At 37.2% G+C, this 26,167-nt stretch overlaps 1 protein-coding gene across 3 annotated transcripts in view; it reads left to right on the top strand.

Annotated features, from left to right (window-relative positions):
* Window positions 1-24,298, top strand: part of LOC150082006 (uncharacterized) — a 521,135-nt gene extending 496,837 nt beyond the window's left edge. For all 3 annotated transcript variants that reach the window (XM_090379053.1, XM_090379052.1, XM_090379054.1), the window contains exon 18: window positions 22,910-24,298. In XM_090379053.1, coding sequence (XP_090235179.1) covers window positions 22,910-23,926 — 1,017 coding nt within the window. In that variant the 3' untranslated portion in view covers window positions 23,927-24,298. The remainder of the gene's footprint in view (window positions 1-22,909) is intronic.
* Window positions 24,299-26,167: the final 1,869 nt, after the last annotated feature.

The raw sequence follows: 26,167 nt of genomic DNA, 5'->3' as shown, positions 1-26,167 counted from the left end.
CAAAAAATAATTTTGATATCATATACTTGGATTTCAGGAAAGCTTTTGATACTGTTGCACATGGAATACTGTTGTACAAATTGGAGCGGTATGGAATTAAGGGCAAGTTGTTGCAATGGATAAAGGGATGGTTGAGTGTGAGACGGCAGAGAGTGGTAATAAATGGACATTGCTGCTCTACGTGGGCTAATGTTATTAGTGGAGTCCCCCAGGATTCGGTGCTGGGCCCATTGTTGTTTTGTGTATTTATTAATGATATCAATGAATGTATATCAGGCTTAATCAATGAATGTATATCAGGCTTAATGTCCAAGTTTTCAGATGATACAAAGGTTGGAAGGGTTATTAATGATAGTAAAAACAGTATGCTACTGCAACAGGATCTAGAAAAGTTAGGTAAATGGGCTGTGAAGTGGCAGCTGAAGTTTAATATTGACAAATGCAAAGTACTGCATATTTGTAGTAGTAACCCAAGAGAAACATACCAACTGTGTGGTACTACACTCAGGGAGGTGGAGAATGAAAAAGACCTGGGGGTAATTGTGCAGTCAGATATGAAGTTCTTTGAGCAGTGCAGACGGCCTGCCAGAGCAGGTCATGGAGTTTTGTCAATGATATATAGGAATTTTGCTAGCAGGGACAAGGAAGTGATTTTATACCTTATAAGGCAATGGTCAGGCCACACCTTGAGTACTGCATGCAGATCTGGAAGCCTCATTTTAGGAAGGACGTAGACTTGCAAGAATGAGTACAGAAAAGGGCAACAAGATTGGTGAGAGAAACAAAGGGGTTCTCTTACCAGGAGAGGATTAAATTCTGTAAGTTGCAACATCTGGAGACAGCTGCTGTGAGGTGATCTGATTGAGGTATACAAGGCTTTGAATGATTTGAGCAGGCTCAATGCCGATGGGATACTTCTGCTTGCTCAGATTAAAAACCTGAAGGGGTATAGATTCAAATTGAGGAAAGAGAGATGTAGAATCGAGAAGTTTGCCTTTAGCCAGCAGGTAGTTGATTGCTAGAACAGACTTCCATCTGTTGTTGTGGAAGTTGATAGCTTACATAAATTCAAGGCTGAACTAGACAAACATTAGGAGTGACCGGATGGGAACGCGTTTTTATTTTATTTATTTAATTTTTTTTTTTTTTTTTTGGGCCAATGCTGTATAAGTTTGCTTTCTTGCATCATGTAGTAGTAGTAGTGGCATGTGATGGAAGAAAGCAAGTGTATGAGCTTATATGCAGTATCAGCCAAAAAAAAAAAAAAAAAATCACACCATTCCCTCCAAATGCCTGTCCAGTTCCTCCTTAAATTTATTTAACCTATCAACTTCCACGACAGATGGAAGTTTGTTCCAGCAATTAACCACCCGCTGGCTAAAGGGAAATTTCTGCACATCTATTCTACATCTGTCTTTTCTTAATTTGAATTTATGCCCCCTTAGGTTTATAATCTGAACAAGTGGAAGGATCCTATCAGAATTCAGCGTACTCAAACCCATTCAAGGCCTTATACAGTCTGTCCTCGTATAGCACGATAGTTGTGTTCCTAGAAATCCTTGTGCAATGCAAAATCGTGCAATATAAACAACAGGCCCTATGGGAAAAGTGGGGTTAGGTGCCGACCACCCAAGATTGAACACACATTTGGAACCAAAACATTACCAAACATAATAAATAATCGGGTAATTTTAATCGTTATAAAATACTTACGTATTTTATAACGATTAAAATACGTAATAAAAATAATATTATAATCTTTTTATTTTTATTATAATATAATAAATAATAAAAAATATTTATTTTTATTATTTATTTAAATAATAATAGTTTATTAATAAAATAGTAAAAAATTTATTATATTAAATAAAATAGTCGTAATAAAAGTTTATTAATAAAATAGTAAAAAATTTATTATATTAAATAAAATAGTCGTAATAAAATACTTACGTATTTTGTAATACGTAAGTATAAATTATAATACATAAGTCGTAATAAAATGCTTACGTATTTTATTACGACTATTACGTAATAAAATATTGCTTTTGCTTCTATTGTAAGCAATCTTGTTTTTTGTTTGATTTTCTATCCAAACAGATGACAGCCGTTGCATCACTTCCAATTCTTTGTGTCTTAATCTAATGGATTTTAATTACACTTTGAGTTGTTCCTGCTATGAAAGTTGTTTTTATTTTCTCTGCATTTTTTCAATTCTCGGCGTTGCCTCATTTCGGTCTGTAGCACGTGCAATATCACATGGTCTTTCATTTTGCTCAAAGCGTTTCACAATTTCATATTTTTTCTCTATCGACAGAGGCGGACTGGCCATAAGTCTTACCGGGGTAACCCCGGTGGCCGGTGTGATTTTGGCCATAAACCGTAGTATGAGGCCACTATAAATTTTCCCGGGTAAGAATTTTTGACCCAGTCCGCCTCTGTTTATCGATATTGCTTTTTTTTTTTTCTCTTCTCTTTGAATCTGCAGTGTCTTCGCCAGGACGCTTCCTTTTCATACCTTTTAAGTATTTTACTAATTTTTAGGGAATAAAGCACAATTACAAAACTAGGAGGCACGCTTGATACGCATAAACAAAGCTGCGCGTGTGTAGCAACTGAATAAACAACACCATAAAGGCCAAGATACACTATTAACACCTCACATTTTACTAAAGCACATTTCTGGGGGTTACTACCAAAAAACAATTTCCAGTTGCGTTTCGGCTAGTGGAATCTGTTATAAACTAATGTCAGGCTACTAGAGACGGTCGTTTTCAAAGCCGCTAAGTGGATTTTTCTTATTTATTGATTTGAAATTATTGTTTTTCTAAAACTTTTGATTTAAATTTAGTAGTATAACATTATTTTGTGATTTTCTGATTAATTTGGTGTATTTATTCTTTACTCGGCCTTGTAATTGCATAAAAGTATCGGTAAAGGTTTCCACGTGTTTCAACTCCGCTAACCGTTCGTAATTTTCCCGCCTTTGTGATACGATATACCGTACTAGATAGCGTTAGTTGAACTTCGTTAGCAGTTAAATTGTACGTTTAAATAAATACATATAACGACTTAGATTACAAACGTAATATAATTAATTATATTTAACATAATTAATTATACATATAACCACTTAGGTTACGTAACATAAATAATTAGTAAAAACAAATAATTAATACATAACTTGATACGAAAGTTATATAAAGGGATTTCGCAGATAACACTCGTTACTGAAACGTAAATATTTCGTAGATAACACTCGTTACTGAAACGTAAATATTCCGTAGATAACACTCGTTACTGAAACATAAATATAGCGTTATAACTGTGTTTGGATACAAGTTTAGGATTTAATTTTGTACAGAAATTGAAATTTTATTGAAAGTAAATCTAAATCATGACTCAAACCAGAGCAGCAAAGCAAAGGGCTCAAGCTAATGGGAATGCTGTGGCCCAGGGGAGAACTGAGGGGGGCAGTTGTCCTCTGAATCACAGCCTTGTAAGATGCACTATTTGCTTGATGTTTGCGGAGCAGTCAAGTATGGGACATGATACTGCCATGGGGGATGTCTTTGTGTGTGTACGATGCAAGGAGTGTAAGGAGATAAGGCGACAACTCAGCGTTGTTATGGGCCTATATGAGAGCTTGAAGGATAGGGTGGATGCCCTCGAAGGATTACAAGTGAGGGGCCCATCAAGCTCTCAGCTGCCCACACCAATGCCAGAGCTTGCACTTGGTCATCGCGGAACACAGCGGCAACCCCCAAGGCAGAATGCGCTGGTCCCAAAGGAACTAGTAGTTGTTGGTGACTCTATTGTCAGGGAAACGGGAAACATGCTTTGTAAAAAGGATAGGTGGAATAGGACCAGGGTATGTCTGCCAGGGGCAAAAGTTGATGACGTTGTAGAGCGGATATCATCTTTTAAGGGCACAAAAGGTGATATAGTTGTACACGTTGGTACTAATGACATTAAGAGTAGGAGACCGGCGGAATTACTTGACAAGTACAGGTCACTGATGAAAAAAAGCCGTGAATTAGGGTTGAAATTGAAAGTGTCTGCAATTCTGCCCAGACACGATAGGAGGGAGTATATGATGAGAGCCCTGTCAATCAATTCGGCCCTGGAAAGATTGTGCAGGGCTCAAGGGGTAGAATTTTTTTCAGCCTGGTCTGTACTTGTTAACAGGAGAGACTGCTTCTACAGGGATGGGATACACTTAAATAGAAAGGGTGCAAGAATGTTTGCTGATGCTATCGAGGCAATGTTAGGTGGGTCGGAAAACTGCTAGATTGGGGGGATACAAGGACTAATAGATTAAAAGTAGCCACTGGCAGAGGTGAAAGTGATTCTTGCACTGCTTCTATTGGAATGAGCCGCAGCCTGGAAAATAAGATGCAGGATATTTCAGAGACTGCTGGGAATCATTGGGGTACAAGTAAACACATGGGTTGTGTTAGGGTAGCTAAGAAAAAGAACAGGTGCATGTATACTTGTGTGTACACCAATGCTAGGAGTTTAGTAAATAAATTTGATGAATTTGAGGTATTGCTCAAAACATCAAAGGCAGATATTGTGGGGATTTCAGAGACGTGGTGTCACACAGATATAAGAAATGCAGAACTGGAATTTGGGGAGTACAATGTCTACAGAAAGGATAGACAGGATAGGAAGGGAGGAGGGGTTATGCTATTAGTTAAAAAACACATAAAATCCAAGGAAGTGAAGCCAGTCGACATCGCTGGACAGTGCAGTGTCGAGTCAGTTTGGTGTGACATAAGCATTGGGAGATCAAAATTGAGAGTAGGAGTGTGCTATAGGCCTAATGACTCTGATGAGTATAATAAGAAACTGTTCGGAGAAATAGAGTGGGCCAGTAAATCAGAGAGTCTTATAATGGGGGATTTTAATTTCCCAGATATTGACTGGAATTTGGGGGCTGGTCACTCACACAGTAGCAAGGCTTTTGTGGATTTATTGGATGATTGTTTTCTACATCAGCATGTTCGGGAGGCAACTAGAGGGAGTAATACTCTTGATTTGATTATCAGTAGTGATTCTTCATGCATTAAGAATCTGCAGATAAATGAACCACTTGGTGGCAGTGATCACAGTGTGCTGAAGTGGGAGTTACTCAAAGAGGTAACTACCATTAGGGGTAAAGGGAAGGGGCATTGCTTTCGTAAAGGCGACTACAATGGACTGAGACAGTATTTAAATTCTATACAGTGGGATCAACTGATGATATTGCCAACAGCAAATTCAAAATGGGAAGCATTCAAAGAACTTATCGTGGAAGCTACTAGGCTTTACATACCAACTAAGAAATATTGTTCAAGGTTTAGGCCTAAATGGTTGTCAGATGAACTAATGAGGCATATGGCAGAGAAGAAAAATGCATTGGATACATACAAATTAACACGTGACACGGACGCCTATGATAGATACAAGTTGATCTGTAACCAAGTTACAAAGGAGGTTAGGCAGGCGAAGGCAGATTACGAGAGATCCTTGGCAAGGGATGCGAAGAAAAACAGCAAAGAGTTCTTTACTTATGTAAACTCTAGAAGGAAGGAGATGAATCAGATTGGTCCACTTGAGATCGATGGGTCAACTGTTGATTACCCTGCTCGGGTAGCTAACAAACTAAATGAATATTTTGCATCGACATTCACACATGAGGAGTTATTCAGCGAGGGGAATGCCAGAGGTGTATTCAACTCTAGCAGTAAGCTAGAGAATCTTGTAATAACTGAGAGCAAAGTGGAGGAGAAATTGTTGAAGATAAACACAAGAAAGGCACCTGGGGTGGATGGGATCTATCCAGTTATATTAAAGGAGGCAGCAAAGGAGGTAAGCAAACCCTTAGCCATAATTATGAGAGCTTCCTTGGACTCAGGGGAGGTACCCATTGACTGGAGATGTGCAAATGTGACCCCAATTCACAAAGGGGGATCAAAGGCTGACACAAGTAATTATAGACCTGTGAGTTTAACTTCTGTTCCCGGAAAATTAATGGAGGCACTGGTGAAAGAAGCACTGCAGGATCATCTAGACAAGACTTCAGTTATAGCTAGGACACAGCATGGTTTTGTTAAGGGGAAGTCTTGCCTGACCAATTTGATTGGATACTATGATGCAGTCACAAAAGAACTGGATGCAGGGAATAACTTTGATATTATATACTTGGATCTTAGAAAGGCTTTTGATACTGTTGCACATGGAAGACTGCTGCACAAATTGGAGCAGTGTGGCATTGGAGGCAAGTTGCTGCTATGGATAAAGGGGTGGTTGAGGGGGAGAAGACAGAGAGTGGTAATCAATGGACACTGCTCATCGTGGACTAATGTTATTAGTGGAGTCCCTCAGGGTTCAGTATTGGGGCCTTTATTGTTTTCTGTATTTATAAATGATATTGATGATGGTATATCAGGCTTAATGTCCAAGTTTGCAGACGATACGAAGGTTGGCAGGGTTGTCAAGGACACTACTGACACTATGCTGCTGCAACAGGATTTGGAAAGGTTGAGCAGATGGGCTTCAAGGTGGCAAATGAAGTTTAACATTGACAAATGTAAAGTACTACATATGGGAAACAGCAACCCCAGAGCAACGTATCAACTCTGTGGTACTACACTGACAGTGGTAGAGAATGAAAGGGACCTGGGGGTGGTGGTGCAGGCAGATATGAAGTTCTCTGAGCAGTGCAGACGAGCTGCAAGAGTAGCTCATGGTGTATTGTCAATGATATATAGGAATTTTTCTAGCAGGGATAAGGAGGTGATTATTCCCTTGTATAAGGCAATGGTCAGGCCACACCTAGAGTACTGTATACAGGCCTGGAGGCCTCATTTCAGGAAGGATGTAGAGCTGCTGGAACGAGTACAGAGAAGGGCAACTAGATTGGTGAATGGGACAAAGGGGTTCTCTTACAAAGAAAGGCTTAAGTTTTGCAAATTACAGTGTCTGGAAACTAGGCACCAGCGGGGTGATCTGATAGAGGTGTACAAAGCCTTGAATGGTTTGAGCATGCTCAATGCTGATGGGATTCTTCCTCTAACTCAGAAAAATCACCTGAGAGGGCATAAATTCAAATTGAGGAAAGACAGATGTAGGATAGATGTGCGGAAATTTGCCTTTAGCCAGCGGGTGGTTGGTGGGTGGAACAGACTTCCATCCCTTGTCGTGGAAGTTGATAGCCTAAATAAGTTTAAGGCTCAGCTGGACAGGTATTTCGAACGAACAGAGGGGTGAAGTGGAAGTGGTTATTTTTATTTATTTATGTTACTTTTTTTTTTTTTTTTTTTTTTTTTGGCTGATGCTGCATAAGCTTGCTTTCTTGCATCAAATGCCTCTACTAATGCTAATGCTAATGCTAAACTGGTAGTAAACTCCATCTAATTGCATTTGCGATTATATCGATAGCTGGAATTGTGTTGGTTTTTACGTTATTATGGTGAAATGTGTTTCTCCTTCACTGATATAAAAAACATAAATACATTTTCAGAATCTTCTCTTCATTCCTATCGTGTTGCGTTCAGTTGGGGTGATTCTGCGATCGGCTGCCATTTCTTGCAAACGCAAAGGCGAATCGTGCATAAGCGAATTCAGTTCGTGTTATATAAGATATCGTTCCCCTATTTATAAATCGTGTATGATCGAATTCGTGTAATGTAAACACGTGTTATACGAGGACCGACTGTACACCTCAATCTGATCACCACACAGGTGCCTAGTCTCCAGCCATTGCAATTTGCAGAACTTAAGCCTCTCTCTTAGTAGGAGGATCCCTTCATTCCCCTCACCAATCTTGTTGCCCTTCTCTGTACATGCTTAATCAAATCTACATCCTTCCTAAAATGAGGCCTCCAGACCTGTATTCCATTATTTTACCTGGAACGGAAGTTAAACTAACTGGTCTGTAATTACTCGGTTCACCCTTTGATCCCCTTTGTAAATTGGGATACATTTGCACATCTCCCATGCATTTTTCTTCTCTGTCACAAGTCTCATTACTTCATTTGATAACCATTTAGGCCTAAACCTTGAACAATATTTCTTAATAGGTATGAAACTTTTAGTAGCTTTCACGATTAATTCCTTGAATGATTCCCACTTAGAATTTACTGTTGGTAAAATCATAAGTTGATCCCACTGTACAGAATTTAAAACTGTCTGAGACCACTGTACTCACCTTTATGGAAGCAAAAACCCTCTCCTTTACCCCTAATGGTAATTATATCTTTAAGTAAATCTCACATCAGTACACTGTGATCACTGCCACCCAATGGTTCCTTTTTCTGTAAATTCTTAAACACGAATGATCACTGCTGATAACCAGATCAAGAGTATTACCCTCTCTGGTTGCCTCTCGAACATGCTGCTGCAGAAAATATGCCTCAACTAATGCTAATACTAAAGTATTTTAGTTGATAGAGCATATTGGAACAGCCAACTTTCATCACAAGTAATTACAGTACTCAGAAAGTCTGGACCTTCAGTTTTTTTTTTTTTTTTTTAAATATCTTCACAAACTTGGAGTCTTCTCATTCTTTGATCTTCATTCAAACTTTTTGGGACCATCTTGGCATGCACTTTTTTCATGCCTAAATTTTCAGTTAAAATTTGTCTGTTTCTTTGTCCATTCTGATTCAATAATCTAATGCTTAAACAACAATCACTTCTAATCAGTATCCTTACCTGATCCACATTGTCATCAGTTTTAATGGATCCCAAATGGCTTGGTCATTTGTCTTCCACGTTCTCTTCCTTCTGAAAATCTTTTCCATTCAAACACACAAGTTCTTGACAAAGCATCTTCCCCATAACCTTGTCATAACTTATAACTTTCAGTTGGTGTTTTATTTAGTTCTGTTAAAAATCTGAGGTTGATTCATTGTTCAATAATTTTGTGTGTGATTTTTCTGGGATATTGCAAAAACACAAGGTAATGGAAACCTGTTTCACTGCAAAGAAAATGAGCATATTGGAACTTGACTTGCAGGTAACTTCGGAAAAGATCAACTGCTGTTTCACAGCTGGTGCTTGGCATGTAGTCGCTGTGTGTGGTCTCATTATTTAATAGCCACACCTCGTAGAATGAAATAAAAGGTCGTATTAAAGTAAAAATAAAGTGTCTTATTTTCTACAAGTGTATAGACATTAACAGTGTGTAAAAATTAACTGCTGGCTGACACATGGTCATTGCCAGATGATTAAAAGTGGTAAAGTGAGCATTTCGAAAATTAGTACATTCAGTTAAAACAGTGTAACATTGCTCACATATAAGAGGGTCATCAAAAATATATGTGAGATGACACTGTCCTATGTGGAGCAGAGCAAGAATCACTTCCTCTTTACAATCCTTGCACAGACCAGATTGCCATGGCCTTGATGCATATTTGGCTGCACTGTCAGCCAGATCATTTCTGCTAATCCCGGTGTGGCTGGGGATCCAGCAAAGTGGATATCTAATCCACCTTTATAGAGAGCGCTTATCTTCTGAACCTGGGATAGGATTGGATGAGTAGTGCATCTCATCGCTGTTAAAGCTTGTAAGGCACTCAAAGAATCATTGTGTGAATATAATAGAGGGGGGGGACCAACCTTCATAAATGGTGAGCCAAATACAATGTCTGTGAGGTACACAAGGTCCAGATAAAATGTCTGTGAGGTACACGAGGACCAAATAAAAAATGCCTGTGAGGGCCAGATTTTTTTTCAGCTTTCAACGTTTTTTAGGACTATTAAAATGGTGTATAATTAAAAAATTGTCATAAACAATTTTATGTTATTTATTGTAGTATTCATACATACTCATACATATAATTAATTTTTTTAATCAGAAAAGAAAAATACAATTATAGTAACAAAAATTGCAATATTTTATTTTTATATTTAATGAGAGATTTGATACTGTTTATTTTACATCAGTGAATCAATATCTGGATTGATATTTGTCGTAGCAATGCACAAAGTATTTTCTAAATTTACGTCAGAAATTCGGGACCTGTTCTTGGATTTTATAAATATCATTTTTTAAAAAAAAATTTTTTCACATTTGTATGTGCTCCCAAATAATGACAGAATTTTCTTTGCATTATCTATTACCTGTGGAAATTCTTCTCAGTTCAAATTTTTATAAAATTCATGTTGAGATAATTCCAAAAATTTTATTTTTAAGTTCTGTTTTTCTTGCATTTCTAATATTTCCATTTGATATTTTAAAGAATGTCTCTTTATCAGCAAAATCGACGAATCTTTCTTCAAACTCTTGATGCACCTTTCAAAAGATTAATAAATTTTTGTTTTGTTTTCTTGTATGAACTGCTAAACGTAGGGAAGTTAAAGAAATTATTATTATTAAATTGGTTTTGCTATAGTAGCAATTTCTTTTTGAATGCTCGCACAGCTCCATATAGTTCCCTTATTATTTGGTTTTCATTTTTTGCAATTTTGCATTTAATTCATTCAGATGAATAGTGGTATCCACTAAAATCTCAAATCCATTCTTAATCACTTAGCTCAGGAACAGGATTTCCTTTGAGATCTATGAAGAGTTTGACCTCATCTTTCAATCCCTGAAATCTTGTAACATTGTTCCCTTCGACAGCCATCAAACTGTGCAATAATAAGTCAAATTGGAATACTTAGATTCAGTGTCTTTCAGAAGTTCCATAAATTCGTGATGACCAAGTGGGCATTAGATTTAATTTCGTTGATACATTTTACAACAGGGGTGGGCAACTTTTTTCGTCAGTGGGCCGAATGAAATTTTCGCATCATGATGCGGGCCGGAATAGATTGAACGATTTAATAAAAAAAATCAGAACCTAAAAAATGTTATATTACTTGAATTACCAAATTATTAATGTATTTTTTAAAAAAATATCTGAATGTCCAATTATCATTGAAAATGCGGCATTCGGCATCAATTTTTCTTTTTTTTTTTAATTGGCTCATTTTATGGGCTATAAATTATATTAAATTAAAAATTGTAATAATTAGAAAAGGCATAAAACATAAAATATCTCGCACCAATATTATTTTTTTCAATAAGAAGTCAAACCCAAAGGAACTTCGTTCGATCGATGCTACAATAATAATTAGGAAATAACTCTTTGACGCTGCGTAGAATCACTTGGTTACTGTTGTACTGGCCGCGATTCCCGATTGAACCGAATTAAGCCGAACGTTTACGGCGAGTGTAGTCAGGTATGGATTTTCTATATTTATGCATTTACCGAGGGGGCCGGATTCAACATCGTCGCGGGCCGGCTGTTGCCCACCCCTGTTTTACAACAATGTTCATTTTGTTTTCAATATTAACTATCTTGGAACTTAGACTTCCTTGGTGAATTATGCATTGAAAAATAAATTTTTCAGCTTATAAACTTTTTCCCACATCCTTTTTCAAATATGGAAATGCACCCTTGTTCTTCCCTACCGTAGATCTGGCACTGTCAGTGGATATTCCGATTAAGTTATTGTATTCTAGCCTAACTTCTTTTATCTTATTAAATATGTCTTCGCCCATCATCGTTGTTTTAAGTTAAGTCGACATCTATTCCTCTGATAAAAATATAGTTGAGCTGTATCTGTCAAATCAGTGCTTTCATCAAAAGTCAATGAATAATAATTAAAATCTGAAATTTTTTTTGTTGTTGTATGGACTGACATTTCATCGATTTGTCTTGTTACTATTCGTCGTGATAAGCTTGTTTTTTCAAATTTCTTTTTATTTTCGGAGCATATTGTTTCCACTGCAGCTAGCATGCGGTCTTTAACAAATTTGCCATCTGAAAAAAAAAAAATTTGGACATTGCAATTTTTGAAAATGACCTAGGGGTACACCAAAATAGACCTTCATCGGTATGTTGCTGGATGAAGCAGGCCTTCAAAACTTTTAACTAAAACAAATGGCACAGGAGAGCTGTTGTTGTTATTTGGTTTTTAGGAGCATTAGCAACTAAGGCCATATTGCTCCGGGGATATGCAGTGGTCATTCCCTGACCTTTCCGTATTTGGTGGATCACGGGCTCGAACCCCGGTCAATCGAGAAGCATGTGCTATGCACTGCTGTATACAGGAGAGACAAAGATGGCAACAGCTCAGAGGAACTGACCAGTCACAAAACTGAATTACTGATGATGATGATGCAATTATGTAGCTTACTTACTTTTGCAGCTTTTGATTCTTGTGTGTATTTTTTAAAAATAGCATCTTCTGTTTATTTAAATATTTTTTTAAATTTTCAATTTTTATAATTCTTTCCTCTCCCATAAACTTGTCATAATTAGTGTGTTTAGTTGTATAGTGTCTCCTGATGTTATGTTCTTTGTTAATCAAAATCACATCTAAACAAATTAAACACTATTGTTTATTATTTCTCTCTATCGAAAATTAGTTGTTTCTTCACTGTTCTCGAAAGGCACATTGTTCCAAATCTATCTTTCTCTGTTTATATGGTGTAGCCATCCTAATAAAAAAATATATAATCTTTAATAAATATATTCATAGACAGAAAAAGAAAAAAATTAAATCAAAAATTATTGTAATTTCAAAGGTTTTATAAAAACCTTAATAATCTTAGATTTTTAATTATGCATTGAGCCAGGTTTCAATAAATACCTTCATAAAAAATAAATCTCCAAATTATTGAGAAGATTTATTTCCCATTGAAATGCATGATATACTTGCATTGCAAGCACAATCAGCAGAGCCAAGAGTCCGGGAGCCACTACTGACTGCATGCAAGTCTGCCTGCTTACCAGTGTTGCCAGAAGCTATGCTTGCTTACTGTTTCGCAACACTGCTGCCTACTTGAGTCATGTTATATGGCACAAATTCAAATGATTCACAGACGTCGTGCAATCAGAATGTTAAAACAATTTAATAACAGCAAATATAATAAAAATTACAATATAAACATAATTTCATAATATATATTCTTTGGCAAGCTGTTTATTCTATATATTTTGAAAACGACCATGGGCTGGAATATGCACGTTCACGGACCCGAGCTGACCCACCTTTGTAATAGACCATTGGTATTAGTGAGTTCTTATGTGATCCAAGGCTAACTCTATAGTGCAGCTATGCAATGTATATACAGCATATAGAGAGAATCTGCTCATATCGTATTGTCTGAAAGGACAGGCAGCAGATCCCACACACTATTCTAACTTTGAACCTCTGTGGACACTGGCAAGAGGCCAGAATGTTCCGCTCAGTGTTCTGAATAGATCTGAAGGTAGACAGAAGGCAGGGTACCAGACTTCATCCAGTTCTTAAGGGAGAAGTTGCATGCTGGTAACTGAGCAGCCAGTGATCAGAAAACCTTTCTATTGTGATTTTAAGTTCTCTGAGTAGCTCTTGGATTGATGAATTTGAGGTATTGCTCAAAACATCAAAGGCAGATATTATTGGGATATCAGAGACGTGGTGTCACACAGATATAAGTAATGCGGAACTGGAATTTGGGGAATACAATGTGTATAGAAAGGATAGACAGGACAGGAGGGGAGGAGGGGTTATGCTATTAATTAAGAAACACAAAGTCCAAGGAAGTGAAGCCAGTCGACATCGATGGACAGGGCAGTGTCGAGTCAGTTTGGTGTGACATAAGCATAGGGAAATCAAAATTGAGAGTAGGAGTGTGCTATAGGCCTAATGACTCTGATGAGTATAATAAGATATTGTACAGGGAAATAGAGTGGGCCAGTAAATCAGAGAGTCTTATAATGGGGGATTTTAATTTCCCAGATATTGACTGGAATTTGTGGGTTGGTCACTCGCGCACTAGCAAGGCTTTTGTGGATTTATTGGATGATTGTTTTCTACATCAGCATGTTCGTGAGGCAACAAGAGGGAGCAATACTCTTGATCTGATTATCAGTAGTGATTCTTCATGCATTAAGAATCTGCAGATAAATGAACCACTAGGTGGCAGTGATCACAGTGTGTTGAAGTGGAATTTACTCAAGGACGTAACTACCATCAGAGGTAAAGGGAAGGGTTTTTTGTTTTCGTAAAGGCGACTATGATGGTCTGAGACAGTATTTAAATTCTATACAGTGGGACCAACTGATGATGTTACCAACAGCAAACTCAAAATGGGAAGCATTCAAGGAAGTAATCTTGGAGGCTACCAGGCTTTACATACCAACTAAGAAATATTGTTCAAGGTTTAGGCCTAAATGGTTGTCAGATGAACTAATGAGACATGTGGCAGAGAAGAAAAATGCATGGGATACATACAAATTAATGGGTGACATGGAAGCCTATGATAGATATAAGTTGGTCTGTAACCAAGTCACAAAGGAGATTAGGCAGGCAAAGGCAGACTACGAAAATCCTTGGCAAAGGATGCAAAGAAAAACAGAAAAGAGTTCTTTACATATTTAAATTCGAGAAGGAAAGGGATGAATCAGATTGGTCCACTGGATATTGATGGTTCAACAGTTGAGGATCCTGCCCAGGTGGCTAACAATCTAAACAAGTATTTTGCATCTACATTCACGCATGAGGAGTTATTCAGGAAGGAGAATGATGTAGGTAAAGTAAACATTGGCAGTGAGCTGGATGATTTTTGTAATAACTGAGAGGAAAGTGGAGGAGAGATTGTTGAGGATAAACATAAAAAAGGCACCTGGGGTGGATGGGATCTATCCAGTTATATTAAAGGAGGCAGCAAAGGAAGTAAGCAAACCCCTAGCCATAATTATGAGAGCTTCTTTGGACTCAGGGGAGGTACCCATAGACTGGAGATGTGCAAATGTAACCCCAATTCACAAAGGAGGATCAAAGGCTGACACAAGTAATTATAGACCTGTTAGTTTAACTTCTGTTCCAGGTAAGTTAATGGAGGCACTGGTTAAAGAAGCACTGCAGGATCATCTAGACAAGAATTCAGTTATAGCTCAGACGCAGCATGGTTTTGTTAAGTGCAGGTCTTGCCTGACCAATTTGATTGGATACTATGATGTAGTCACAAAAGAACTGGATGCAGGGAATAACTTTGATATTACATATTTGGATCTTAGAAAGGCTTTTGATACTGTTGCACATGGAAGACTGCTGCACAAATTGGAGCAGTGTGGCATTGGAGGCAAATTGCTGCTATGGATAAGGGGATGGTTGAGTGGCAGAAGACAGAGTGGTAATCAATGGACACTGCTCAACATGGACTAATATTATTAGTGGAGTTCCTCAGGGTTCAGTGTTGGGTCCGTTGTTGTTTTCGCTGTTTATGAATGATATTGATGATGGGATATCAAGTTTAATGTCCACGTTTGCAGATGATACAAAGGTTGGCAGGGTTGTTAAGGACACTACTGACGCTATGCTGCTGCAACAGGATCTGGAAAGGTTGAACAGATGGGCTGAGAGGTGGCAAATGAAGTTTAACATTGACAAATGTAAAGTACTACATATGGGAAACAGTAACCCCAGAGCAACGTATCAACTCTGCGGTACTACACTGACAGTGGTGGAGAATGAAAAGGACCTGGGGGTAATTGTGCAGGCAGATATGAAGTTCTCTGAGCAGTGCAGACGAGCTGCAAGAGTAGCTCATGGTGTCTTGTCAATGATATACAGGAATTTTTCTAGCAGGGATAAGGAGGTGATTATTCCCTTGTATAAGGCAATGGGTAGGCCACATCTTGAGTACTGTATACAGGTCTGGAGGCCTCATTTCAAGAAGGATGTAGAGCTGCTGGAATGGGTACAGAGAAGGGCAACAAGATTAGTGAATGGAACAAAGGGTTGCTCTTACGAAGAAAGGCTTAAGTTTTGCAAATTACAGAGTCTGGAGACTAGGCACCGGCGAGGTGATCTGATAGAGGTGTATAAGGCTTTGAATGGTTTGAGCATGCTCAATGCCAATGGGATTCTTCATCTTGCTCAGAATAATCACCTCAGAGGGCATAAATTCAAATTGAGGAAGGACGGATGTCGGATAGATGTGCGGAAATTTGCCTTTGGCCAGCGGGTGGTTGGTTGGTGGAACCGACTTCCATCACTTGTTGTTGAAGTTGATAGCCTAAACAAATTTAAAGCTCAACTGGACAGGTATTTCGAACGAACGGAGGGGTGAAATGGGAGTGGGTTTTTTTTTTTTTTTTTGGCTGATGCTGAATAAGCTTGCTTTCTTGCATCATATGCCTCTACTAATGCTAATGCTAATATGAATTCTGTTATATAGAAAGGAGGATTCTGTTATATAGAAAGAGCAGGTGGTCCATGGATTTTGGTGAAAGGTGGTTAATCATTTCATAATGGATGTGATCTGATCCAACAACACTTGCCTTTGTAAGGGTGAGAACTGTTTTCAGCTGGTGTATGTTAAATGGTCCATTATATGGGTAAACACCCTTTGATGTTAAATTAAGAGCCTATTTCTCAGTTTTGTGTTCAATGACCAGAAATTGTGGGGGAGTAAGATGATGTTGCTGAGATGTTAGAAAATTTGCAGAAAGTCGCAGTAGTGCATCCGTTATATTCCAGTACTGATGAGGGGTGTGCTTTGTATGTTCCATTCATTTTTCGGATTTTGTCCAAGACCACCTTAATCTGCTCACCTGGGTAATAGAAGAGGTAAAATGGATCTAGGGTTCCTTCTTTTGGCACTGACATAGGATATAATATGCTTTAGCATGTGCACCTTAAAAGGATATGAAATTAACTATGTTAGAATAGTGTCACAATTTCCCCTAAGCTTTCTTTTGTGCTTTTTTTGCCGGTGTTCATTCTGAATTCCCAGGGTATGGATAATAATGGAAACTGGGTAGCAGGTTTTGGAAATACAATTGCAGTTGCATGGATGGCAATTTCTGTGATGTACATGACTGCTTCATTGATAGGCTCTTGACTGACTGTAGAGATGTGAAAATTTGCCAGAAATTAAAAGGATCAATCTTCCACTGGGTTAGCAGCCTAAAAGGAAGATAGTTTTCCACAACATGAGGAGGTTATCCCGGGGAAGTGAACACTTCCACACGGGTTCTCCTCAACCTCTCAAGTAAGTGAGGGGAGGAAAGAAGAGGCAGACAGAAAGATCAGTGGTATAATATGTACAGGTAGGCATGCATGTGGAAGAAGGCGTTTATTCCCACATTTAGAAGGGAGAGTTCATTGCCAGTGAACATAACAGCATTGCCAGATGCTGTTGTTATGTTGTTATTTGGTTTTTAGGAGCATTAGCAACTAAGGCCATATTGCTACGAGATATGTGGTGGTCAATACCTGACCTTTCCGCATCCTCCGTATTTGGTGGTGACGGGCTCGAACCCTGGTCTAATCAAGAAGCGTGGGCTATGCACTGCTGCTCCTTCCCACCTGGCTACGGAGGTGCCGCCAGATGCTGAGGACCAAAAAAGTGTTTACCAGATTTATAATGCATTTTTCTTCTCTGCCATTAATAAAAAATAACCATTGTGACAACAAAATCTGCAAAACGAACGATTTTTGTTTTGCAGATTTTTTGTCATAATGGTTATTTTTTTGTAGCACAGTGCATTTTTATTGTGCTAAACTGATATTTTCATCACAGTGATATTCATTAAAATGAAATATTTTTACATAAGAATGTAGTAAATTGGCAGGGGACATTGAAGTAATTTTGTTATATTAAATATTTCACTTCTGTGGCATTCATTATACCAATATTTCACTGCATTTTCATAATAATAATGTTAGATATAGGCAATCTGAAGCTTTACTTAACAAGTATGAGATGTTAAAGAAACCGTCACTAATTAGAGCTTAATTTGAGTGTCTGGAACTTTGCCAAGACATAATTGGAGGAAGTCTATGATGAAAGCCATGTCAATCAATTTGGCCTTGGACAAACTGTAATGCTCATGGGGTAGAATATTTCTCAACATGGCCTGTGCTTATTAACAAAAGGAACTGCTTTTATAGAGATGAAATACACAAACGAATAGAAGATATTGACTTTTGTAGCAGCATTAGTAGATCAAAAAGAAACTGAGGTGGGATTGATTCTTGCATTACTTTTATTGTGGCATGAAGTAACCCGAAAAGCAAGGTATGGTGGGCATTATAAGGCCTCTGAGGGATTCACATGGGAAAAACAATTACATGGAAAGGTAAGAATTACTAAAAACACAGATAGGTACATATATAAACTGAAGCATAGTAAATAAATTTGGCAAGTTAGCAGTACTGGTTAAGTCATCAAATGTCGACATTGTAGATATAATAGAAAAATGTCACTCTGTTATGGGAGATTCAGAATTTGAATATGCAGTTATAATGTGTAAAGAAAGGACAAGCATATCATTGGGGGGGGGGGAGTTATGACTTTGGTTAAGCATCACACGGGTTCTAAAGCAGTACAACCAGTAGACACAGGCCAGGGTAATACTGAGTCAGTCTGGCATGACATAAATGCTGGAAAAACAAAAATAAGTGTAGGAGTCTGTTAGTGGTCAGAATGACTGTGAAGAGTATATTTGTGTCCATATTGTTATTTGTCTTCATCACTTCGTAAGATCAGTGGCTTACTAATGAGAATGTCTTGCCATGAGATAATATTCACTTTCCAGATATCACTTGGAACACATTGGTTGGCAACTCTCTTGGTAACAGAACATTTCTCGATTTGCTGTTGTGACTTCTTTCTAACCAATGTGTTAGAGAGGAAACAAAAGAAAGCAGTATTGTTGATCTGGTTATCGGCAGTAATTCTTCATGTAGTGTTATGAATCTTCAAGTAAGGGCACCTTTAGGTGGCAGAGACTATAGTATATTGATGTGGGGTTTATCCAAAGAAATAACTACTGTAAAGGAAAGGGATTTCGTTTTCACAAAAGTGATTATAATGGGCTTGGATGTTGTAGTAGTAGTGGGTGATGCAAGAAAGCAAGTGTATGAGCTTATGCAGCATCAGCCAAAAAAAAAAAAATCACACCATTCCCTCCAAATGCCTGTCCAGTTCCTCCTTAACTTTATTTAACCTATCAACTTCCACGACGACAGATGGAAGTTTGTTCCAGCAATTAACCACCCGCTGGCTAAAGACAAATTTCCGCACATCTATTCTGCATGTCTTTCCTTAATTTGAATTTATGCCCCCTTAGGTTCGTAATATGAACAAGTGGAAGGATCCCATCAGAATTCAGCATGCTCAATCCATTCAAGGCCTTATACACCTCAATCATATCACCGCGCAGGTGCCTAGTTTCCAGCCACTACAATTTGAAGAATTGTAGTGGCTTAAGCTTCTCTTGGTAAGAGGATCCCTTCATTCCCCTCACCAATCTTGTTGCCCTTCTCTGTACATGCTCAAGCAAATCTACATCCTTCCTAAAATGAGGCCTCCAGACCTGTACGCAGTACTCAAGGTACGGCCTGACCATTGCCTTATACAGAGGGATAATCACCTCCTCCTCCCTTCTAGCAAAATTCCTATATATCATTGACAAAACCCCATGACCTGCCCTGGCAGCATTGCTCAGAAAACTTTGTATCTGACTGCACAATTACTCCCAGGTCTTTTTCATTTTCTACCACCTTAAGTGTAGTACCACACAGTTGGTACGTTTCTCTGGGGTTACTTCTACCCATATGCAGTACTTTGCATTTGTCAAAGTTAAAACTTCAGTTGCCATTTCTTAGACCATCTGCCCAAATTATCTAGATCCTGTTGCAGTAGCACACTGCCATTAACAACCCTGCCAACCTTTGTATCATCTGCAAACTTCGACACTAAGCCTGATATGCCTTCATCAATATCATTGATAAATATACAAAACAACAGTGGACCGAAAATCGAACCCTGTGGGACTCCACTAATAACATTAGTCCATAAAGAGCAGCACCCATTAATTACCACCCTCTGTCTTCTCCCACTCAACCATCTTTTTATCCATTGTAGCAACTTACCCTTAATACCATTCTGCTCCAATTTGTACAATAGTCTTCCATGTGCAACAGTGTCAAAAGCTTTCCTGAAATCCAGATATATGATATAAAAATTATTTTTTTGCATCCAGTTCCTTTGTAACCACATCATAATATCCTATCAAATTTGTCAGACAAGACTTTCCCTTAACAAACTCATGCTGTGTCTGAATTATTGTTGCAGTCTTGTCTAGATGATCCTGCAATGCATCTTTACCCAGTGACTCCATTATTTTACCCAGAACAGAAGTTAAACTAAATGGTCTGTAATTACTTGTGTCACCCTTCGATTCCCCTTTGTGAATTGGGGATACATTTGCACATCTCCAGTCCTGGGGACCTCCCTTGAGTCCAAGGATGCTCTCATAATTATGGCTAATGGTTCACTTAGTTGCTTTGCCACCTCCTTTAATATAACTGGATAGAGCCCATCCCTTTCATATGTTTAACTTCAACAATTTCTCCTCCACTTTGCTCTCAGTTATTACAAAATCATTAAGCACCCTGCTACAATTTGATAACCTTCTGCCATTTTCAAACCTTAATAACTCATGTGTGAATGTAGATGCAAAATACTCGTTCGGTTTGTTTGCTATCTGAGCAGGATCATCAACAGCCGAACCATTGATATCCAGTGGACCAATCAGATTCATCCCCATCCTTTTAGAGTTTATATAAGTAAAGAAATCCTTGATGTTTTTCTTAGCATCTTTTGCCAAAGATTTCTCGTAATCTGCCTTTGCCTGCCTAACCTCCTTTGTGACCTGATTACAGACTAGCTTATATCTGCCATAGGCTTCTGAGTCGCTTGATAATTTATATTCTTCTCATGCATTTTTCTTCTCTGTCACGAGTCTCATTAGTTCATTTGATAACCATTTAGGCCTAAACCTTGAACAATATTTCTTAATAGGTATGAAACTTTTAGTAGTATCCACGATTAATTCCTGGAATGCTTCCCACTTAGAATTTACTGTTGGTAACATTGTCAGTTGATCCCACTCTACTCACCTTTCCAAAAGCAAAAACGCTTTCCTTTACCCCTGATGGTAATTATATCTTTAAGTAAATCCCACATCAGTACACTGTGATCACTGCCACCTAGTGGTTCCTTTATCTGCAAATTCTAAATACATGAATGATCACTGCTGATAACCAGATCAAGAGTATTACTTTCTCTGATTGCCTCTCGAACGTGCTGCTGCAGAAAACAATCATCCAATAAATCCACAAAAGTCTGACTAGTGTGTGAGTGCCCAACCCACAAGTTCCAGTCAATATCTGGGAAGTTAAAATCCCCCATTATAAGACATTCCGATTTACTAGCCCACTCTATTTCTCTGTACAATTGTTCTTTGTACTCATTCGAGTCATTAGGCCTATAACACACTCCTACTCTTATTTTTGCTTTTGCAGTGCTTATGTCACACCAAACTGACTCAACAGTGCACTGTTCATCTATATCAACTGGATGCACTTCTTTTGATTTTATGTTTTTCTTAATTAACAGCATAACACCTCCTCCCTTCCTATCCTGTGTATCCTTTCTGTACATATTGTACTCCCCCAATTCCAGTTCTGCATTGCTTATAGCTGTGTGACACCATGTCTCTGCTATCCCAACAATATCTGCCTTTGATGTCTTGACCAACACTTCAAATTCATCAAATTTATTTACTATACTTCTAGCATTGGTATACATGTTCCTATTCTTATTATTAGTTACCCTAACACATCCCATATACCCATCTGTTTCACGATGATTGCCATCAGTCCCTGAAACCCCCAGCACCCCTCGCTCCAGGTCGCTACTTATTCTAATAGAAGTTGTGCAAGAATCACCTTCACCTCTGCCTGCGGCTACTTTTAATCTGTGAATCCCCCCAAGCTAGCAGTTTTCCGACCCACCTAACACTGCCTCGATAGCATCAGCAATTAATAACATCAGCAAATAAATGTTTTTTAAACTGTTTTTTTTTTTTTTTTTTTTAATTTAGTGGGACTAGCTAAACGTTACCAAAAAAAGTATAAATATCAAATGGGAAATGTTCAGAGAGGTAATCATAGAGGCCGCAAAGAGACAATGTTCAAGGTTTAGAACAAAATGGATGCCAAATTAACTGATGAGCTTAATGGAAGAGAAGAAAAATGCATTATAAAATTTCAAGGGATACCGAGTCCTACAGTATGTATAAACTAGTCCATAATCAAATTACTCAGGGTGTTTTGCAAGCTAAGGCAGATTATGAGAAGAGTTTAGCTAAGATTGCAAAGAAAAGTAGGGTATGGTATCACTTGAAGGAAAGGGATGAAGTACATTGGATATTAATGGCATAACTACTGATGATCCTGTTACAGGTTGCTGATAAACTGAATAAATAATTTACATCTTTGTTCACATATAAAGTTTTTACAGACAAGGTTAGCAGATTTCTCTCTAATAGGATTGCAAGTTAAATGATTTTATAACAGCAGAAAGGAAAGTAAGAGAGAAGCTACTCCAACCAAAAGTGAACAAAACGAAAGCTGATGGAATTTATCCAACTATAAAAAATTATCCAGATTCGTTAATAACTGTCCCCATTCTCCAATTTATTCAAAAAACACTAAAGCTGAGGAGAGACAGTCTATATATGATTTAAACTCTTTGCATCCAATTTTATTTTGGATATAAACATTTTCATAATTTTTTTGTCATATTTATGTTATTGTATCATATAAGTTAACATATGTTGCTGGACTATAAATACACATTTTTGGTTTTATAAACTATGACTTGAAAATATTTACATATTGTTATCTTCTATAATTTGGACTGTGCCTTTCCCTAGTCTGAATTACTGAGATTTTACTGTATGCTTTTTTGTTCTCTCCATTGTTAAGAAAACCTGTAAAGCTAGTGTTTATTATATCCAGAACACATTTGAGAACCACCATTTTATAGAGAAATCAATATTTATTCATCCTGTATATTTTTCTCTAGAATCGATTAAGGAGGTCTTTCAATAAGGGATCTCAATCAACTCCTGGAACACCTAGGAAAGCAGTGGGAATAGGAAAGTCTCCCGTATTAAGAAGAAGAGGAAGTAGTCCAGCAGGTGGTCTAAGAAATCATTCACCAGGGCAGACACCTCCACACCAAAGAAAAGTTTTGCAAAAGCCAGTGATATGTTCAGATACAGTGAATGGTATGGAAAGCATTTCTTTTTGCACTAATAATTCTTTAAATGGTGAAACAACAAGAGGTATCAGCTCCTCTACCTACTCTATACTGCCACCACTCAGAAAACAGGACCCTAGTGGAATTGGTATGGTTTATAGTATGACTAATGGTTGTTTTAACATTGATAGAGAAAGAGCTAGTAGTGAAGACAACAGTGTGGTATCTCTAACACCTACTAGTTCTAAATTAGGTTCTTTATTAAATGACTGTTACGCTGATCCAAATGGCATTTCAAATGACTCTCTGGAGCACAATTTTGATGATGACTCTCCAAATTTGGATCCAAATGGAGCTTTTTTTCAAGCCCAGCATGAAATTTCTGCTTTAGTACTGCATCTGAAAAATCTTGGTCAGAACTACGATAAGCCAAAGTGTACCACTGACATTGATATTGATAAATTTATTGCTGCAAAAGAGGCACTTATTGCAGAGTCCAGACAGTTTGTTACTGCTTCAAAGCTATTTGTGAAAAGTGCAATGGAATCATCTGATAGGATGGTTGAAAACATGTCTTCTTGTGTTACACTTCTTGATAGAATTTTTACAGTGAGTGAACTAGTAATTACACACACAGCAGCAGAAGCACAAGTGTCAGCTTTAGTAGAGAGACTTAAAGGAGTTGCACTAGCATATTCACATACTGTAGATGCAGCAAAACGAGCAGTTGGTCGGGGAATCACAAATCCTCACATGGGGGTTTTGATGCACCAAGCTACAACATTAGCCACTGCTCTTACCTCTCTTATGAGGACTCTACGTTCTCTCACTCCCCTCTAGTGAAAATTCAAAAACTGGTTAAATGCACTGAAAGCATCTTTGTTACCGGGTAAATGATATAATGTAAATGAATGTTCTGTAAGCTTGATAAGGTTGGCCACATTCAAAGAGCACTGGTATGGCTCCCATAACAGGGACTGTACTTAAAAGGTATGGATATTTGTGTATCCAGCAGGATTTTTGTTTGTTTGTTTTCTTGTTAATGCTGTCTTCCATGAACTAACTCAAAGTGAATCATTTTTAATACATGCTTTGTGAGGTAAGATATGGAAGATTTATCTGATAAAAATCATAATGTCAATGGTTACTATTACACAGTTTAATATTTTTATCTGTTTTAATTCATATAATCTTCCGATAAAATAGAAATGTTTCTCCAGGACCACTTAGTGTTTACAGTGGAAATTATTTCCAAATGTTAAATTACTACATTTGTATCTTGCTGTCATCAGAAGTTTTACTTGTTCATATCAAAAGTGTAAACTTCTAAGACAAACTGCCAATCATCTTTATTGTTTGATAAAATATGCAAATATCAAAGGTCCATACTTCATATTACTGTGACATAGAAATAATTCGGAATGATAAAATTATGGAACTGCCTTAAAACTAACAAACTATCATATATATTGCCAAAAAATGTTAGAACTAAATAGTGTATGTTTGCCAAGAAAAAACAGTTTTTAAGCAAAAAAAAGTGCCGCAAGGTTTCAAAATGTACATAAAGAACAGTTAAAAAAATATATCTTATACAACAATATTTTTGGCAGATTACAAGATAGAAATACTGATATGTTTATCTCTCTTAAATTTAGGTTTTCCTCACTTCCAGTCAAATAAAGCAAAATATAATATAATTTATTGAAATAAGCGAAATATGATTTTCTCAGTTGCTGAGTTTAGCCAAAGATTAATGTCATTATTAAATAAAAATAAATATTAGTATTCACATTGGAAAGTCTTAAGATTTTACACAGGTTTTTTTTTTTTTTATTTTTCTTTCCTGATTTGAATGCTGTTGTATTACATTATAATTAAAATAGTTACTTTCTAATTATCCTCTTATTCCAATGTTCCCCCCATATTTCATTTTTGCTATTTCAATGATATTATTTATTTAGCTATGTTTTGTCCTCCAAATTTTTCACATGCTCCCCCAGTTATCAGATAAGGTTTTTTTCCTTCTTTTTTTAAGGAGACAGGGAAAACTTTTTGGGGGAAAAAAAATCCTTAAATTTTATCATAGCGTCAATTCAGCAGTGAGCAAATGAAAAGCTGGGGATTCAGTTTTAACAGAAGGCAGGTGTGATGTGCTCATCCATTAAGCCTCACAGATAAAATGAAGTTTATTTCTATGGTTTCAACTTTTAAGAAAAATTATTTCATATTTTAAGAACTAGAGATTTTGGTTTTAAGTTTATGATATATCTGGAAGGTCCAGAAATATATGTCAAAGAAAAATTCACAAGCTTAATAAATGATCACATAGATATGATAAAAAACATGCACAACAAAATTATTTAAATAACAGGTAAACTGTAAACAGTTGCCAAAATTTCTCAAATTTAGCACCATTCATTTCAGATTTGGAAACTAGTCAGCTATGGCCTTTTGATATTAAAAATAAATTAAACTGCTTTATTTATAATAAATTAAGCTTTCAAAAATTTTCTGACATTAAGGTCCTACAAGTATAAATTGTTTTAATGGTGGCAGGGATTATTATTTTACTGAACCTGTCTTCTGAAACTAGTAAACATGTTCTGTTTTAAGACTACCCTTGGAAAATATGAGCTCTAAATTTTCAAAACTTATAATGCATATATTCATTTAAAATCATAAAAGCTATGATCCAAATATAAGATAACCTGATTGACCAATACAAAATATTTCAGTGGTTTTAAAAGTCTTAATTTGATCACCCTCATAAAATCAGAAAAATAATTTCATTCTCACACACAGTGCAATCTCAATATACCACCTCGTTATATGCAGTTTTGCATATAATGCGAGTGTGAACATGTTCCCTAAGAGGGATAATATATATATATATCTCTTAGGGAACATGTTTACACTCACATTATATGCAAAACTGCTTATATATACAGGCAGTTTTCGCTTTGAGTTCCCGGGTTTGCGAGTCCCCCCCCCCCCCAAGTATCAACAAAATCGAAAATATGAACATTAATTGCAAAAAATGAATGTTATACATTTAAAAATACCACATTCCAAACCACATGC

Source organism: Mastigoproctus giganteus, chromosome 8, assembly GCF_048544385.1.
Source record: "Mastigoproctus giganteus isolate SK-2022 chromosome 8, ASM4854438v1, whole genome shotgun sequence".
Lineage (NCBI taxonomy): Eukaryota > Metazoa > Arthropoda > Arachnida > Uropygi > Thelyphonidae > Mastigoproctus > Mastigoproctus giganteus.
The sequence above is the reverse complement of the archived record's forward strand: the minus strand, read 5'-3'. Positions and strand labels throughout refer to the sequence as shown.